Source organism: Pteropus vampyrus, unplaced genomic scaffold (assembly GCF_000151845.1).
Source record: "Pteropus vampyrus isolate Shadow unplaced genomic scaffold, Pvam_2.0 Scaffold26, whole genome shotgun sequence".
Classification (NCBI taxonomy): Eukaryota; Metazoa; Chordata; class Mammalia; order Chiroptera; family Pteropodidae; genus Pteropus; species Pteropus vampyrus.
The window spans coordinates 5,775,348-5,796,042 of NW_011888807.1; the positions used below are offsets into that span (position 1 = coordinate 5,775,348).

Consider the following 20,695-nt stretch of genomic DNA (forward strand, 5'->3'; position numbering starts at 1 on the left):
TATCGTTAGTGGTCATAATACTATGCTACGTTTATATCAAGATTTGTAGTTTATACATTTTTACACATTGAATAATTAACATGAACAGGACTTTTTTATTTTAGAATATATACTAAAATTGAACAAATGAAATAATAGCCGCGAAACTCAATTCTCACAAACTGATGCTCAGTTGGAGATTAACAGGAAAATAAAATCAGTTTAATAGATAATAATGAACTCTTAGGGACAGTGAAGCTACTCTGTAGATCAGTTATCATTTCCTTCCCATTTAAAAATAGTGCTTTTTTCTATTATGCTGGAGTACTGGGCAGAGAGTATGTGTGTATATGCTTAAAATGGTATAGCTTTAAGCAAATACACACATGTAAAAAGAAAGAGTACTGTGATTTAACTAGTGAATTGTAACAGTTGTTTAAGTTTATAATGGAATTTAAAGCTGGGAGTAACTTTAGAGACCATTTAGATCAGTCCCCTCACTTTATATATAACCTATGTTGCTGGGTCATTTTACTATTGAAGTTAAATATAAACATGTTTAAATCTATGCAAAACAGACTGTAAGAAATACAACTACTCAGTCATTACAATCACCTATTCATCGACAAGGCATATTTACTCACGAGGAATGAATTATCTATTTATCAATAACGATAATCATACTGACACATATTATAAATAAAAATATATGTATTTATAAATATCAGCCCTTAAATAATAACCAGCAACTCATAATATACCTTACACAAAAACAACATATTCACTGTTAGGGAGAAGGAGTTAAATTTATTGAATTATGCATTTATAATTTGGGGTTATAGATTTTCAAGCTAATACATTAGAAACATAAGAGTCTGGGTTATGTGTTTTGATAACATTCGCAAAACTATGTGCTTACTGTGTATTCTAGAATGATTTATTTTTTTCAACTCACAATCATTTTCCAGCATGCATTTTTTCTTAAATTAAAAAAAAAAATGGTATGGTAAAGGATTAGGTTTTGCAGGTATACAATGATAGAAAGCTCATTTCACCATTCCATCTTTAAGATAATGAATTTTATAATCTTTAGCATTATCTTCTTATACCTAATTCACATTGAAGTTGTGTGCAATGAAAAATGCTTTTTAAATATTGAAAAGCAGGAATCCGAAAATAATCACAAACTTACCACTAGAAAAACAATACAAGACATAATATTTTGGTAATTTTTATTCTCACACTAGATACCCCTCCCCTACTCTCCTCCAACACATATATGCACACACATATATATATACCTGAGTATTTTTATTACACATGCTGGCTCCATCACTTACATGCTTTGTGAGCTTTGACGAGTTACTTCACTTCACTATGCCTTAGTTTCATCATCTTTAAAATATGGATAGTATCAATAACCATGTTATAGAATTGTAAAAATTAAATGAGGTAATTAATAAATATAAAGTTTTATAAGACTGTCTGGCATTATATATATATTTACTATTATAATAATTGCTATAATCATATGTTTAAAACATATTTTAAAATTATGAAAAATTTCTCATTTTTATTTAAAAGTCATACCAGCCATTGCTAGTATTTTGTATTATTTTCTGTAAGCCATAACAATACCTTTTTTTCCCCTCTGTGATAATGGTGATAAGTGGGACATCTGAAAAATATGTTCCGTGCAAAATGGATCTTCATACAGACTTATTTTGTCATTTTAGTTTGATTTTTGAGAAATGAGTTCAACATATCTGCCAATATATCTGTAGCATCTTTTGTAAGATGCTACATTCTTGTTTTTATTTTAGTTTATTTCATTTATGAAAAGCTCTTTTCTTCCCTCCCAGTCTCTCAGACAATTAGGCCTCCTATTCCCCATTTCTCCCTGTCCCAAAGTTTAATGTTGCTGTACATTAAGTCTTTAAAACAGAAAAAAATGGGAAGAAAAAATAGAAACGGCTCTGTCACATTTTTTTAAGTCACTCTCCTTTCGGACTGTTTAGATTTTTAAAAAAAACTTTTCACGCTCTGAAAATATACCATCTAATATCAGAGTTTTTGTTGCTAAATTTGAAACAACAGACTTTTTTTCAGGGTGAGAAGGAGAAGGCTGGTTTGGGGAGGGGGAGGAAGATGGAGTAAAGAAGATGAAGAAGGCTCAATTTGCAAACGTGTTAATATTTATATATATATTTTTAGTGAAAAGTTAACTAGTTAATGCTTTCTTACAAACAGTCTTTGATACTGTGTTTTGTTTATTCCATCCCAGAAGAAGTTAGCGGTATACAGCAAGATGCAGGACTCTCTGGAAGTCACGCTTCCCAGCAAACAAGAGGAGGAGGAGGAGGAGGAGGATGAGGAGGAGGAGAAAGACCAGCCTGCCGAGATGGAGTACCTTAACTCTCGCTGTGTCCTTTTCACTTATTTCCAGGGAGACATTGGGTCAGTAGTGGATGAACACTTCTCAAGAGCTTTGGGCCAAGCCAGTACCCTCCATCCAGAATCTGCCATTTCAAAAAGCAAGATGGGGCTAACCCCCCTATGGCGAGGTAAGAATTTAAAAGCAGATGCTCTCCGGAGCCCTGTCTCTATTTCGAAACCGCCTGTACCAGGTTCCAGCTGGAGACTTGCCCTTGAAGGACGGATATCCACTTGCTTTTTAATTTTTAAGGACAGCAAGGAATTTCTTTCAGACAAACAGCTGGATCAGTTTTGTCACATGTGGAATGCAGGGTTGGAAAGGATGCAGTCACACCCCTTAAATTCCTCATGGAAAGTAGTGATGCAACCAGCCGGCGTTTATAGTGGCAGGATCGAGCTGCAAGGCACCATTCCTTAAGGCCCGATGGCCCAATTTGGACCTCTAAATTATAGGCGTGCCTGGATCAGCTTTTAAAAATGAGCTCTTGCTCATTCCACTAGGTGCTACGTGGTGACATAGCAGAGATCTGAGTTTGACCCAGGAATACAAACTTTGAAAGTCTGCTGTGTTCTCTGGATAACTTTCTCTGTCCTGCCTTATTGCAGTATTAACTCTTTGTAGTATATAATCTCGACATTATTGACTGTGTCTACATGGTTTAGACTACTACTTTTACCTTGGTAAAGTAAAACAGTAGATTGGGTGTCTTCTTTATTTCTCTCTATATAGAAGTCACAGAGGTGTGTTCGAATCTAATTACTAACTCACTGAAAATTGTTGGGTGATATCTTAACTGAGATAATTACAAGAGTAGAAAAAAATAATACATCATTCCAATGATACTTTTAGAGAAATGTGTTATGGATGTTTTTTTCTGAACTCACTAGCTTATATGAAGTATCTAGTAAAATGTTTCTCAACATTTTAAGTGTGGTTGCCAGGACTAGACATCACATGGGAGCTTATTAGAAATGTAAATTCTTGAGCCACACCCCAGATTTACTGAATCAGAAACTCAGGGGTAGAGTAATCTGTGTTTTAACTAGTTCCTTATAGTGCGATTCAAATGCAGGCTCAGGTTTGATAGTCATTGATCTAGTGCCCTTAAAAACACAGATTGCAGGCCCTTTAACTCAGATGTACTAAATTAGAGTCTTTAAAGGAAGGCTCTGAGAATCACACTTTAACAAGTGCCCTAGGTGATCCTATGGTGAGGAAAGGCTTCTCACCTGTATGCTATGCTACCTATGGTAGAGGGCAGGTGAGAAGCAGATAGATGGTGCGTCCCCTCTTAATATCAGAGAAATGGTTCTGCTTCATTTTATGAAATTTCTAGGCCTTCCTTCTTTCTTTTTAGTAAATATGAAGAACACTGAGATAAGTAGTGACTATAGAGGAGATGGGATAAAGACTCAAATGACTGAGACCTTGAATTGAATTGGGAGTGAATTGGGAGTTATAACTGCTTATTTGATTAGTACATACTATGGAGTTCCCTCAGGAACTGAGAACTTAGTCCTTTGAAACCTAAGATATTATGGAATCAACCAATATCCTATTTAATTGTACATGGTGAATACATTTAATAACTTGTAGAGGGTGAAAATAGGAAAATTTCAGTAAATTAGCTGGCTTTAATAAATAGTTTGGTATATCAATAATAAATCTATGAAGATACTTTGTCCTAGTATCACCATTGGGGCAGATCAAAGTTTGATGTCACCCCAGCAGCAGGGGGGAGGGAGAGGGATAATGGCGCAGATGTGTAGTTAGTGTTTTCTCTTGATTCTTCTTCAAATGACGCAGCAAAGAATCACAGGTCATTAAAATTTAGAAAAGATTTATTTAAAATATTTAATTAAAATTTAAAAGATGAATTAAAAATATTTTAGAAAGACAAAGAATGCCCCAAGGAGGCATATGGTCCCAGTAACGTAACCAACACAAAGGGGCCACAAAAAGGCCAGAGAAAGACCACAAAAAGAGAGCCCAGAAGTGGGAATGTCTGCCTTATATTTGGGTTGTGATGGGGTGGTTTCAAAGGCATTCCTAGGTGATTGGCAAGTGAGCTCATTTTGATCGACACCTGAGTGTTATATAACTCTGTGCCTAGTGCACATGTGCTTACTCAGAATACACTCTGTTATAATTAGATTCATGAACTTCCAGGCATAAGCATAGTATTATAAAGAAGCTTAAATTGTAGGCAAATTAAGGTAGTACCTCCAGAGCAGGCGTCGGTAGTCATATTAGGCCAGCTAAGACTATGACCCTCCTGTCCTTTGTCTCTGGGGATGCAGGAGGGATTCTCTAACTACCAATAATATTCTTTGGACCATCTCTACGCTGGGCCCCTTTTCCTTTTTACCCCCTGCCACTCATGTCTGACTAGCTACCTAACACTAGGAGGATATTAAACACAATGCCTCCTTCTTTTAGCATACTGACATAGGCAACCTAGTAATCATTTAACTTGGAACGTAGGAACAAGGACCCAAAATTATAGCTAGATGGGAGAGCAATTTGTCTATAGAATTATAACCAGCATCATTTTCAGTGAGATGTGTATATGCAAAAACTCAGCAATTCAGTGTTTTTTTTTCATAATCTACATGACTGAATAGAGAAGACTTTAAGATAGATGTCAAATTTCAGTATAGAAAGGATGGATAATGGTCATGTTTTAGTAGCTAGTATTATAATTTTCTTGACATTACCTTAAATGTGGCCTTAAATCAATCTGTTTTATTCACTGACTTACACGGCAAATATTTATTAAAGTCCTACTGTGTTCTGGATAGTGGGAGTATATTAGTGAACAGGAGAGTTTAAGGCTCTACATTCATGGAATTTTTTAGTGGAAGAGATAGGTAATAAATATATGGTGAAACGTAAGGTACTATTTTACTTAGGGTGATAATAGACACTCTCTTTGAGACCATTACATTTCAGCACGGACCTGAAGGAAATAAGAATGCTCCTCATCACATGAATATCTAGGGGAAATTATTTTCAATGAAGAGGGAGTAGCCAGTACAAAGGCTCTGAGTAAGGACTGAGCTTAGAGCATTTAATGAGGAGCAAAAATTCTGGCATGTCCTATGGAGTGAAATGAAGAGTCATAGGCAGAAATGAGAACTTTTAGAGCTTTGTATGTCAGTTTAGTTTATTAGAGTAGCCCAGGTAAACACATGTGCTCTTCAATTTCCATCACTCACTCTCCTATTAAGACCACATATACCTAGTTATCTCAAATAATTTTTCCTAATACTCAGGATAATGCATTTCTATATGGAAGATCTGGAATAAATATGAATTGAATGACTGAGCAACTGAATTAGATAAACTAAGTTCATATTTTATACCTGGGATTAGAAAACAAAAAAATTCTTAATGGAGAATTTACTAGCAATAAGTTTTATGAAATCATCATTGTAGCTTTCTTATTTATAACATAAGTATATTAAGTGATTGTTGAAATCTTTTCTCTGTAAAGTTCTATGATTTCAAATGTATTATTTACTTTCCATTTCTGAATAGACTTAGCCATAATTGTTTCTAGTTGAGAATCAGTCAGTTTTAGGTGAACATATATAACCTGGATACAGTCCATAGGTTCACAAAATTTAGATAATAATATCTTACAAGTATAACAAATTGACATTCCCATGTCTAGTGAAGAGAGTTGTTGAGAATTTTGTATTAATTGCTGGAGCAAAAGCAATACAGGTTTGGATAATGTAGACTTTGGATTCTGTTTGTTTGGGGTTCAAATTTGGGCCTTATTACTGTCTGGTTACTACACGATTGGAGATTACTTAAAATCTCTTGGGCTCAACTTCAACTATATAACATATGTTTATTGATACCCACTTCCTAGGGTTACTGTAAAGATGTTTTAATAATATATATGAATAATTTGGCATATGGCTGGATGCGAGGTGCTAAATCAAGGTCAGATGACTTTCTCTCTTCCATAAGTAAGTTTCCATTCACTTTGCACATAGAAACCCAACTTTAGGTCTTTATACAGCATTGTGTTTTGAAAATTTGTATTTCTGACAAAAACACAGTGTCTCGGACATATAGGTACTTGAGGCTATTGACAATGTTGATGGTCATGGCAATAATACTTTATGCAGGAGCTCCTGATCAGCTGTATTAAATTAAAGGGTCTGATTTATGGCATGAAATTTTTACAAACTATGCAACTGCTACGGTGCTACAAAAGAATTTAAAATTGAATTATGTTTGATTGCAGAATATATTTACACGGTAAATCTTTAGATAAGAATAGATGTCAGCTAATAATAGAATAATGGTCATACTTTGAGTGTGTATCTTGATGATGTGAGGAAAATCCTCTTTACGTGTTTTGCAGCTGTTAGGCAAACAATTGACAAGAAATATTTGTACTTAGATACAATATAACATCAGTTACTTCTTATTGGAATTGAATAGGTCTCAATACAACCTTATGAATTTGTTTGCCTTCTTATCCCCACCAAATGGAAAAGCCAGCTTCAAATATGGCCATGCATTGATCTTGATACTCATACATTATTACAGAAAGTATGTGTGTGTGTTTGTGTGTGTGTGTGTGTGTGTGTGTGTGTGTGTGTGTGTGTGTAAGGGGAGTAAATAAGTTGGGCCATGGCAAAATATAGCACTGACTTAAAAACCATTGAATAGTAAACTTACATTTTTTCTTATGTACTGGCAAAATAATCATTGCTTGATTGATCTACATAGTGTCTGCTTGGGATAACTCATTCTCACTCGAAACGAGCACTAACCTAAAGCAGCAAAGAAGGGAAAGGAGAGGAGGGCCGATCTCTCGAGCTGGCCGAGACTGGGAAGGAGAGAGTTGGCTAGCATCTCCAGGTGGTACTGCTGGGAGAATCGCCACTGGAAAATTTCGAACAGACACAGTGAAGGAAAGTGAGGCCTGATTTACCTGCCTCCATGGAGTTTGGGCATCTGATTTCGTCCCATTTTGAGCAAATCTAGAACAAAGTAACTACCCAGAAATTGTAGGATGGAAGGGTAATGCCCAATTCCTTAGTAACAGAAAACATTGGGACACACATCCTTTCACCTCTGACTCAATGATTTATTTTCATGAGAAGTAGAACAAAAGAATAGGAATTAAATTAGCATGGGCCCTTTAGGCTAAAAATGCAGTAACATTTTTCTCAATGAGGGCAATAAAAAGGTAAATGTTATCTTTTAACATTGATGCTTTAAATCAGTATTCTAAGAATTTGTTTTCTGGAGATTTTTGAGATAACTTAAGATAGAAGTTCTATACTATTTTATTGTCCCATTTTTCCTTTTAAAATCATAGTTTTCAAAATTAAGTAATATAATGTTTATTTTTTAAATTAAGTGTTGATTTTTCTCTTGCTAAATTATTTGCTGCCAGATTTTATTTTTAGAGATATTTAGAGTTAATATAAAAAGTATCCCAGCTACTGTGAATTGAAAGAACCACTTGATGCTCCATGATAAACTCGTCTATATCTCAAAGTTATATTTCTAGTATAAATTACACAGTGAGATTGCTGGGTATGCTTTGGGTGGGTTATAGGGACAATGTATCAGTTTTGCCATTTTTTCGTTGTTGCTTAGGAACAAGGGATATGTGTGTATAATGTTTTTCAATCCCAAATGCAAACTGAATCAAAATATATTCAGATCTATGTATGTCAGACTGTCAATGTTAACATCATCCAACTATCAAGTAACATTGAACCCAAGTCACCATGGAGTGTTAACGTTATACAATTCTGAGTTGCCTCCACTAACCTGAAAAGTAATATTGCAAGGAAATAGCTCATGCTCAGTTTTTCATATGCTTTTTCATCCAGCAAATGTGGCTGTGATTAAGTACTCGTAAGCAAAGAGTCATGTAATGAAAAAATTTACATACATATGAAATAAGTACACTGATTCCCAGGCATGAAAAAAAAAGCATATCATCTGGTTCTTTGTATCAAGATTTTTTTAACAATAAAGATACCATATAGCAATTTTGAAGCTTTGTTCAGACTTTATGAAGTACATTTTTAAAAATAGATTTCCACTTGCAATGGTAATGTGTTCACTAATCACAATACAATACTTCATAAATAGGACAAGATTTTTGGTAAGGAATTTGTCATTATTTCATTATTCACATTTATGTCTGCATATCCAAAATGCTTAAGCGTCTATAAAATAAAATAGGGTCCATGCACATATAAACAAAAGAAATGAAAAGAAAGCATCCAAAGAAATGACATATACTCTCTATACTTTTGAAATTTTAATGAGTGATTTTAATAAGGGAAACTGCATCTCTGGCATACACCTGTGGGTTGGGTTCAGCAGATTCTGGCCCCACCCGGAGATGAAAGTTATGAGTAGAATGAAGGGTTTGATACCAAAGATTGGATCTGTGAGAGCAAGTGGCAGATTGGTGATGGCAAAGCTGCACTATATTATATAAGAAGTCTCTATAAACTCCTTGTTTGGATTTTAAACTTTAAACATTGACCGTTTTCATTGTTGAGTGTGACAGAAATATTCTGCAATGGCCATCATTTAAGGCAGTTTTAATTTTCTTCTCACAGCTTACACGATTATCTTGCCCGTCATTAGCAGTCATTTTTCATGTGTCAAAGGAAGACAACCCTGAAATAAAACATATTTGCCCCAATGCCACTGAGTTTGATTTTAAGTGCTATTTTCTGATGAGTTGTGATTGTGACAAAACAAAATCATGCAATAAAAAGGTTGCCAGGACTTGAAGAACAGTGTACACTTTCATCTTTTGCCTCTTGAAAAACATAATTTCCTAGATCTCCCCCAGAGTTTTGAGCTCCACGGAGATTCACTGGAGGTGAGAGACTTGACTGTGAGACTGAATAGCTTTCTCTTCATAGAATGAATAGTTGGTAGATGCTAGCAGCTCTGGCAGGGAGAGAATGGAAGAGTTTGCAGTGCTAGCACCATAGCTATTAAGGAAGCTAGAGAAAAAAAAAAATGTTTGAACACCACAGTTATATCCTAATTATGTTAGTTAAGTTACATATGTGGTGGTTGGTTCAAGTTATATAAGCTTTCCCTGAGGTTAAAAAAAAAAAAATGTCCTGGAAAATTATGAAGTGAGAACATGGATATGTCAGACTTCTGCATACTTTCATTTCAGAGTACTTCTTAGGATATCCTTTGTTCAGTGGAAAAATCTAGTGAGGTTCTGTGTGTGGAACCCAGTAAGAAAATAGTATTTCACTGTATGTGCATGACTAATGTGCTAAGCAACCTTATCTTTATCTATAGATAGAAATAATTCATAGGCCATTTTACAAAATGAGAGAAGTATGGAGCTAGAAGATATTTGGAACTTTAATTCAAATGACTCATTTTTAATAGAAGAAACTGAGCCATGAGGAGATCAACAGATTTATTTGGGGGTCATAAAATGAGCACGGGTAAGAGCTGGGTGTGCTAGTTCTCTGGTTGAGCATGCTAGGCTCCCAGTCCAGTGCTCACTCAGTTACACCACATCACGGCCGCAGACTAGTGCTAGGGGTACTGAAATTTCTAAACAGAGGTCTAACTTTATCATTCCCTAGATTAAAACTCTTCAAAGCTCACTGGGACCTTCTCAAGACAAGGCCCACATTCAATATGTGGCTGGCAAGGCCATACCCATCTGGATCCCTCTTGGACCCTAGTCCAAATTTTTGCCACCTTTTGCCCACTGAACTCTTTTTAATCCCTCAAATGCTACTGTGTGTGCGTGCGTGAGCGTGTGTGTGTAATTTTTTAAAAATTTTTTAACATATTTTTTTTTTGTCTAAAACACTCTTCCCTACCTCTTCACAAGTCTAGCCCTACTTCACAAGGCTACTCTTTCAATTTAGCTTTCGCTTTCTTAAGCTGCTTCTGTGCCCTCTCTCTGTGCTTCCCCTTAGGAGAGCACTTACCACGTCATATTGCACATGTCTATTTACTTGTCTCCTATCAAATTGTGATTAAAAGTGACATCTTTTTGGTCATCCCTGACCACCCTATGTCTGGTACATAATAGGTCATTTTAAATGTTATGAAGGTGGAGTGGAGAGATTGAAATGAAGCAGAATTGGGGAGGATTCTCCCTCTTTCTTATTTATCTCTGAGTACTATTCTTTGATATTGTTCCCCCTTCTCAAATACCTCCTCAAACTTATTGCCTCTATTTGAATCTCTTCCACTCTCAATTTCCACAGAATCTTCACCAAATTCTGACGTTCAGGTTATAGTTGCAATTGTGCCCTCTGGTGGCACAGTTATGAAGAGTGCCGCCATTGTGGCAGGCTACCTGTCTTCAAACTCAGTTTCCTACTTGCGTGCTGTGAAGTCTTGGGCTTCCTCCCTGCTTTGGTTTCTACATTGATAAAATGGAGATAATAATAAAACCTACCTCATAGAACTAGAGTAAGGATCCGTTGAAATCATCTATGAAAAGCCCCTGGCCTAGTATTGTGTAATTGGTCACTGTCATTAAATGTTAACTATTATTATTCTTAGTCCAAAAATTCCTAGACCTCTACAGAAAAAAATAAGCTTAGAATACACTTTTCTTGATGGAAAATAAGTGTTGATGAGAATAATTAAGTGCAACCTTCCATTTATTACTTTCGGCATTAAAATGTTTTGTTTGAATGGAAATTGTATTTGCATTTAAAAGAAGTTAGTAAACATCATCTCCAACCTACTTGAACCATATCTATGGCCTAAGCTTTCTTTACCATTGATGTAGGGACCTATGACCTCTGTTCAGATGTGATGGCAGCAATACACCCAGGAAGAAATGAAGCTTTTCAGTCCCAACTTGCAAACCTCAGCATAGACTGTGGCTGCATATGCTACACAAACAAAGAGGGGGACTCATTCAGCACCTTGAATCCTGTGCATTGACTTAACACATGAGCTCAGAGGCTTACCTGATCTCAATTCACTTCTGTGTGGGGAGAAAAAGAGTGCATACCAGTTAACCTGCTTGTAAAATATTGGACAAGTAGAGGCAAGTCTATCACAGACTGAATCTTATGTAAATAATTTATTTTTCTGTCTTCTCAGACAGCTCGACTCTCTCAAGTCAGAGGAGTAGTTTCCCGACTTCTTTTTGGACCAGCTCTTACCAAGCCCCATCTGCACCCTGTTTGGGGGGAGTTCATCCTGACTTCCAGGTCACTGCACCCCCTGGCACCTTTACCGCAGCCGACTCCAGCCCCTGGCCAGGACACGGCCTGCACCAGACTGGCCCAGCCCCTCCTCCTCCTGTATCTGAGTCCTGGCACTACCCTTTGGCATCTCAGGTGAGCCCATCCTACAGCCACATGCACGATGTGTACATGCGGCACCACCATCCCCATGCTCACATGCACCACCGGCACCACCACCACCACCATCACCACCATCCTTCTGCTGGCTCTGCCCTGGATCCATCCTATGGGCACCTGCTGATGCCATCAGTGCGTACAGCCAGGATTCCTGCTCCTCAGTGTGACATCACAAAGACAGATCCAACGACAGTCACCACTGCTACCTCAGCATGGGCCGGAGCCTTTCACGGAACTGTGGACATAGTGCCAAGTGTGGGCTTTGATACAGGTGAGCTGGGAGATTTCCGTCTTTTCGTAAAAAGAAGAAAAATATAAGAAAGAAATATTTTAAAATGGGGGATGTTCTATATACCTTGAGATTTTTTTCTCTTATATGTAAAGTTAAGCTTCGCCAGTGTGTTTATAGAACCTAACCATTTTGCAATAATTTCTGCATTCCTGCAGAAACTGGTATTATTAGCTCATGAAATACAGCTTGAGAAAGTCTTGGAACTTTTCTCCCATTTTTGAAGCTAGTAACTCGTTCTTTTGGACTAGAATCTTTGGTACCTTATGTTTATAAAGAATTGAGCATACTCTTTATAGCTCCTCTGTCTCTGTGCTCTACACTATGAGTAATGCTTAATAGAAGTCATAAATAGTGTGCTTTGGTAATTTTTTCTTCTCTCCTTTTTGTTAGGTCTTATGATTTATAAAACAAACTGCTTTCTGAAATGTGGTTCATGGTCTACTCTTGGAAAAGAATTAGGAAATGTGTTTAAAAATCATTGAATTTCCCTTCCCTCCTCTTTCCTTCCTTTGCCTTCTCTTTTTTAACTCTCCCTTCCTTTTCCTTCCCCTCCTCCTACTCCTGCCTCTCTTTATCTCCTTCTCTCTCTGTTTTAAATAACATCAGACTTAAACAAACAAACAAAAACTACTATAAAGTTTATATTCAACAGATTTATAAAAAATGGTAAGGGACATATTTATTCACAGCGCATTCAGCTCCTCTTTGGAATTCACTAGTTCTGAAGGTCATGATGTTAAATGTTTGAGCTTGGGTTTTGGACCAGACTAGTCATATCTATGGTATTAATAGTTCTGAGTTCATGAAATCACAGACATCAGAAGCTAAAAAGACAAATCAAGTCAGTGATTACATCCCCAGAGTCTACATTCCAAAATCCCCCACCTTCACCTCCAATTCTAGGTTCTTTTCCTGGAATGTTTTGTGACATATTAGAATTTTTTTCCCCAGAAGTTTAAAGAAACTCATTCTTTCCTTAGTTTTTCTATAGTGTGCAAAATCTTTAATCTGAATGATAGGTCACAGCAGAGAACTCCCCAGAGTAATAAATGCTTAGCATCAAGTGGCATTCACCCTGATACAAATGGAACATTTTTATTTTGATTACTGGTTCTGTACTGAGCTTTCAAATGTTGGTCATTGACTGGCCTCACCCTTTTCAGACTCCTGTTGAGTCTCTGAGTTCAAACTGCTTTTCTAAACAAACTATCAGGGAACTTAGTTTTCTCTCCCTAGAAGAGAATATGATGGGGCCAACCACCACAGGCTTCTCTTTTTTTCTTTGCTACATATGAGCAGAAAGAAGGCAACTCTTGAGTTGTTTGATTCCTGGTGCCAGATCTGAGTAGAGTGCTAATCTGATAGCTATCATTATGAATAGCCAGTTTCTGGATGTTCTTCCCTATTTCCATCCCATAGTACCTATGTGGTCAGAGTTCACAGCAAAGGGAATGTTCTCTCCTTTCTTAGTCACTTTGAACTGCTGTAGAAGAATATCATACACTGGGTGGCTTAAACAACAAACTTTAGTTCTCATAGTTTTAGAGGCTGGAAACTCCAGGATCGAGGTGCTGGCACTTTCAGTGTCTGATGAAGGACTGCTTCCTGGTTCCTAGGCACTCTGGAATCTCTTTAATAAGGGGACTAATTCCATTCATGAGGGTTCTGCCCTCATGACCTAATCACCTACCAAAGGCCCCACCTTCTAATACTATCACATTGGGCATCAGGATTTAACATATGAATTTTAGGGGGACAAAAACATTCACTCTAAAGCATCCCTTCTCTGCATTCTCTAACATACAAGGGTAATGGACATGACTGCTTGCTGTTGCTCTCTGTTTCTAATTCTCTGTCACCTGTTACCTACTTTTGTACTTGTCAGCTTTGGTGTGAAACTAATTCACTAACTCATTGTTCAGAATTTCAGTTTTAAATAGTCTCTTAGGAATAAAAATCAACCTTTTACCTTTTGGAACTGGAGAAGATGGGATTTTTGTTCTCTGAAAAATCTAGAGAGGACCCATTTGGGTATATTTCATAATAATTCTTGCTACTTACTGAACTATAAATGAACATTTATTGAATATCTACTATGTAAGATAATTCCAGAGATACTTAATGTATATTATTGCTTTTGATTCTTAAAGTAAATTTGAAACAAGTCTTCTTAGATTCATTTAGAAATAAGGAAATAGGCTCAGTTTTTCTATTTGAAAATTGCTTGCCTGAATCTCAAGTCCTCAAGCTGTATTTGAACTAAGATTTGCACCTCTCTAAAGAGTTGCTGGGGTATATATACATACATGCTATTAATATGACTATTAATTTGGATTGTTAAATTAGGCTATTAATGGTTAATAATGAAGAGTAAAGATTTACCTATTGGATATATGTAATGCTACTCTTTTATCATTATGAATTTAAGATGATGATCGTGATTCATCTATGTCTCATAATTTTGACCCAAATGAGAAAACAAAGACAAGAGATTAAAGCAAAGATTAAATTATTAGCATAATCATTGATCAGGCCAAATTGGAAATCCTAGATTTAAGCTTACTGCCATAACTTGACTTCCTAGTGTCTTCGGCTAAATTTAGATTCTGGAGGTCCAACTCTAGGGAGAATCTAGAGCTCAGAGAAGATTCCCATAGATATTTTCTTTGTCACACAATTTAGAGCCTCATTACTGTGAAATGAGATTCATGTTTGCTCAAATGTGCCTCTGAGAAGCATCGGCTGAAGCATGACCCTGGTGTGCTTCCCTACAAAAGGAAGTAGCAGGTGACAAGAGGAAGTAGCAGGTGGAACATGCATCTCCTTGCATGGCCCAAAAAGAGAGGGAAAGGAGCTGAGCCAAATGCGCTCTTTTCTTCTCCTACACTCAGGCATCATATCAAATATCACATTTCTTTTCCTTTGGGAAGAATTAGAGAGGAGTGTTTTAGGTCAATTTCCCGAAGAAACAGACTCTCAGATGTAGATTTGATTGTAGACAGTTTATGGGGTAGTGTTCTCAGAGTAACAACTTCGTGAGATATGAGAAGAATTGGGCAGGAGAGGTCTCACTATGATTAAGTTTAACTGAGCCTTAGTGGATTCCACAGGGAGCTCTGGAGCTCAGATGGCCCCTTATAATCGTCTTGCCTTAAGTCAAGGTGGATGGGCTTTTATATTCCTGCACTGACCAGTTATTAGATGGATTTGCCTATGGAAACAGAACATAATATTAGGCAAGAAACTTTGTTCAGCTGAAGAAGAGAGAGAGCCAAAGAGAGAAACAACTGAAAGTCATGAGCTGCCAACAGCAGGGGAATGAGTGAATGGACATGGAATGGGAAAGGATCTTTGGCCCATCACAATATTCACTACAAGGAGACAATAAAAGTGTAGCTCCTCTTTTGCTTTTCTAACTACTTATAAAAAAACCCAGAAGTTTCTGTATAATGGGCCCATGTAAGAAAAGTAGGGTAGTTGAGAAGAATGGGAGATATATTCCTCTCTTCAATCTATGCAACATTGACCTGACCGTGTAGCCCAAAATGGTGGCTCAGCTCAGGACTCAGAATCAGTATTGAGTGGCTACTGAGCAGTTGAAGGAAGAGCCTGCATTCAGATGAGACAGACATGAAACTTCTCAAAGTCTAGGTACACAGGCCACCAAAATGTAGATCATTTTCACATTCCATTATGAAACTAATAATTAATGCAACCATTTTGAGAATAACTTTGTAAAGTATATGACATTTGCATTAGCAGGGAAAAGGTTTAGTAATTTTAGCTGCATTTTTATTTTGCAGCCACCTGTAGGAAATCTGGAAGATTGAACATTATATAAAGTTTAATGACCAAAGAAAGTTTTAGAGTATCATGTATGGTATATTCTGGAAGTGGGCAATTTTTTTCTGTAAAAGGACTGATAAAAATAATTAATATTTTGTGGGTTCATGCTCTCTGTCATCACTACTCAACTCTGACCTTATAGTATAGAAGCAGCCACTGAGAAAACTTAAATGAATGAAGATAGCTGTGTCTCAGTAAAATTTTACTGATGAACACTAAAATTGGAATTTTCTGTACTTTTCATGTGTCATGAAATGCTACTCTCTTTTATTCCCTTTTTCTCAATAATTTAAAGATGTAAAACCCATTTTTTCCTCATTCTTAGCTCATAGGCTATATATAAACAATGGGCCTGATTTGGCCTATGAACTATAGTTTTCTGACTCAGCCCCATGTGTATAATTTTTATTCACACACACACACACACACACACACACACACACACACGTTCACCTGCATTTCCCCAATGAAAATTATCTAGAAGTATATACCCCAACTTTTTATGATGATTACTCCTGGGCCTTGAAGACAGATTGTCTGATTTTATGAGCCCATCTTTGTCACTTATTAGCTGCAGGACTTTGTACAAAGTACTTAACACCCTGGATGCCTCGCCTTATCTTTAAAAGATGTCTCTGGGTTATTTGGAGGATTAAATGAGTTAATGAAGTAAAACATTTACAAATGCACCCTGCATATAATAGATATTCTATAAATTCTAGCTATAAAAAGGAAGGTGGACAAACTCACTTTTTTAGCTTTTAAATAATTATTATTGAGCTATATTTCCTATGTTATATACTACACCATTTTAAAATGTACAATTCAGTGGCTTTTAGTATGTTCACAATATTATTCAACCATCTCCACTATCTAATTTCGGAACATTTCCATCACTTCAACAAGAAATTCCATACCTTTTATGAGGCACTCCACATTTTCTCCCTCTGACCTTGTAGGACCTGGCAACCACTAATCAATCTACTTTCTGCCTGTATGAATTTTCCTCCTTTGGACAGCTCATATAAATGGAGTCATATATGTGGTATTTTTTGTGTCTGCTTTCTTTCATTTAACCTGTGTTTTCAAGATTCATCCATATAACATGTATAAGAATTTCATTCTTATTTTAGGGGAGGACATATATGCCACTATATGGATATACATACTGCATTTTGTTTATCTGTTCACTAGTTCATTTGTTTCTACTTTTGGCTGATAAGAATAATGCTACAATGGACACATGTATAAGTTTTGTGTGAACATGTTTCAGTTCTCTTCGGTATATACCTAGGAGTAGAATTGTGGAGTTGAGAGAACCTCACTTTTTCTTTTATAGACATATATTTCTTGAAATTTTTTCAAAGAGCATTTACTATATCTGCTATTAATTTAAAAAAATATTACAGACTATAGTAACAGAGTAGAGTTCTGAGATTTCATAGACGAAATTCTTCCATAAGAATGAAGCGAGATAGTCCAACTTTTCTGAGGAGCCCATGCCGGGGTGAAGAGAATGAGGTGCCTTAGACACAAAATCTAAATAAATACTCATTCTCAGAGTCATGTGTATAAATACCTCCCTAAAATTTTCACCCAGGGTGCCTCGCTTTCTTTACCCTTGTTCTGGCCTTACTTTCCTGTCATGCATGGTTTGCTTTCACTTATTGCTTCCTCTATTGAATAGATATTACATACAGATACCTCGGGATGGTCATGAGTTGATATGATTGTAGGGCTTCTGTATCTACCATCCTCTAAAAATACCCATCTTTACCAAAATGCTGTTATTTCAAATCCCACATTAGGCTTTCTCTCCTTTACCATTCTCAAAAATAGGTTCCATGGGAACAACTGTTTCAACATGTGATAATAATGGCTTAATTGAACAAAAAGGAAAAGGTCTATGGTGAAATGAATTTGTTAACATCACCTACTACTCACCTCTCTTTGAGATTACAATTTGCTTTAGCACATAAAAGACTATTATAAATTCTTTAGTAAAGAAACATGTTAAATTTTAATAGGCGATTTTTCCACTGATTTTCTTATGGGCACATTTTTGTTTTTAGCATACTTATTAACTTCTCATGGAATGTTCTTTGAGAAATGCCATTTAGATTAGGGTTTTTTTGTTTGTTTGTTTGTTTTGCCATAATTAAAGCTATAGTTTTCAAATTGTATCAGTAACTTTCACCTTTCTAAGCTGCCGTAGAGAGGTGTAAATTAGGAAGGGTAGGTGAGGCCAAAGATAAATACCTAGCAAGGTAAGATGAAGAAGGGAGGATCTCAGCATATGGAGAACTAGCTTTAGTAAGCTTAGAACATTGTAATGGAACTCCTTGTGTGACAGGAAGAAGAGAGTTAAATGTGGGCATATTTGTGATTGTGATACACATATTATTAGATAAGCATATGTGAAATCAGGAATATGTCTCTTCATACCATAAATGCATTTCACTGGAATGCTGTAATTCTTATTTTCTGTTATTGCCAATAATTTACCCTAAATAAGACATGCAATATTGTATATCCCAGCCAGTTTCACTTTACTTAATATTTTAAGCAAAGATTTGTTAATGAAATCTTTTTACTGAAATACAGGATTGACTTTATTTATAACTTCCACTTCATCCACTGTATTTAAATTTACCAAAAGAAAAAGGAGTTATGCTTTGTGGTATGACTTCTTTATAAACACAAGTTGCTCATGGTTTAAGATTGTTTTCATCTCTAGATCCACATATTTATTATTTTTAGGGTCCCTCGTGTTATTTTAGCTATAATTTTGTTATAAAATTATTATTATTTTTTACTTTGAGGAATGTCACAATTTTTCAATATAAAATGTACATAAACAGTTGAGAACTGAGGTACACATAATCTTTTTGCTATGATACAGTTAGGTAGGCTGGAATTAAAAACCAAAACAAAACATTTCATATTACATTACAAGTTCAGGAAATCTGGAGCTAAAAGGGAATTAACATGTTGGTGTACCTTGTGCTTGTCAAAAACATTGTCATATAAACATTAATTATATATTTGTATTGAGTGAATCATCATGATTCTGCACCAAATGATGATTAGAGCCAGATATTAAACATTACCTGGTTCATCTCTCACTAACTAACATATCTTCAGGTATTAAAATTAATTATTATATATCATAGAATGGGACACCGGATCTTGCTAGACAGAGAAAAACAATGCTACAATAGCTACTAGATCTACAACTTACTTACTAAATGTAGGTTGTGAAAAGTTTCATAAGTACAGGAAGCTATGTTTCTGGTATTCTCTCAGGTGTTGAGGCAAAAACTGAATTATTTCTGAAGAAACTTTTATACCAATGGGCTTGATTAACCTGTGAATAAACCTGTTAAGAAACCTGGAAAAAAATTTTTTGAGGACTTAAAGTTTAAGAATAAGTAGGGCACACTGGGCACTGATGGGGAAGTTTGGAGTACGAGTACACAGATGTCCTCCTTACCTATTCTTTTCTCTTCACAGACCCTTTGTGTCTGATGATACCATAAAGGTAGAATTAACTTAAATGGTTTTCTGAATTTTTATAGTATAAGCAAACTACATTAAAAAAAAAATCTGGCTTAATCCAAATCCTTTAATCTAAATATTTTGTGATGGGCCCTCATTTACCAATTACGAAAATTGTATTTTAATGAAATTTAATTTATTATTGGTAAAAATTGTTATATTTGCTTTGAAATAGGTGAATTAAACTATTTTAGTTGTTGAGATCCTGGTGGTCAGTCTTGATCGATACTATACAGATGCTTTACATTACTGTCTATTTGTAGAAACATATATATTTTGTGTTATCAAATACGGGAAATAAAAAAGCAGGGTGAAGAATAACTATGCATTAGAGCATCAAATGGAGAGGCAGTTTCTCTCCATGAAAGAGGAATAAACATCAAGTTACCACACACTTTTTTATTCAACCTGTAGTGTGCCATCTCACCAGATCTCATCTCAAGACCCATGACTTTTTGTAGCTGACTTGGTGCTGACAAGTCCGGGCATAGAAAAGATTCTGATTGCATGAAGTTCTCAGGATAACCATGCTAAACTATTTTAACATCCCCTTTTAAAATGTTACTAATTTTTAAATTTCATTGAGGATGTTAAGGGGATTAAAATCATGGAGATTTACATCTAATAACCTCTTGGAAATTATTTCCCTCTCTGAACATATACAGTTACAAAATAGACTAAGAGAAGCCAAGAGTTACCAACCTAAGATATTTGAATATTTACTTCATATGATAATGCTCCCATTCCAGGCTTTACAAAGAGAGAAATGGTAAATATGGAGGGAAATCACTGGAGACTCACAGTAATAATTAACATGATAGTATAATTTATATAAAATATTAAAGCATTGAGGTACTTTTCACCCTAAAGAAGAAAGGACATCAAAGTAACATATATTGAAGGTGGTCAACTAAAAACATTTTTTCCTCCTGTCCACTTCACCTCTGCTCATAGAGCATACATATTAGTTGTCAGAATGCCAAAGGTTATGGGGTTAGTGATTCACTGATATCTACTCTGAAATTATTAGTAATTTTTGTAAATGATGAGGAAATTAGGAAATTTTCTCTAGTGGTGTTGTGAAATAAATAAGCATAGAAGTTTAGTTCTAATCATTTGATTTTTAGCAAGTAGACAAATTAAATGATATTTTTATGGAAGTCAGTTTTAGGACTCTGATTTTTCAACGGTAATTGTGTTGTTCAGTAAGAT

At 35.8% G+C, this 20,695-nt stretch overlaps 1 protein-coding gene across 2 annotated transcripts in view; it reads left to right on the forward strand.

Annotated features, from left to right (window-relative positions):
- The window catches only part of VGLL3 (vestigial like family member 3), a 43,043-nt gene that overhangs the window by 10,235 nt on the left and 12,113 nt on the right, over positions 1–20,695 (forward strand). The window contains exons 2-3 of one of the 2 annotated variants that reach the window (XM_011356417.2): positions 2,264–2,543; positions 11,525–12,058. In XM_011356417.2, coding sequence (XP_011354719.1) covers positions 2,264–2,543; positions 11,525–12,058 — 814 coding nt within the window. The remainder of the gene's footprint in view (positions 1–2,263; positions 2,544–11,524; positions 12,059–20,695) is intronic. The other variant, XM_011356418.2, reaches the window with a different exon arrangement.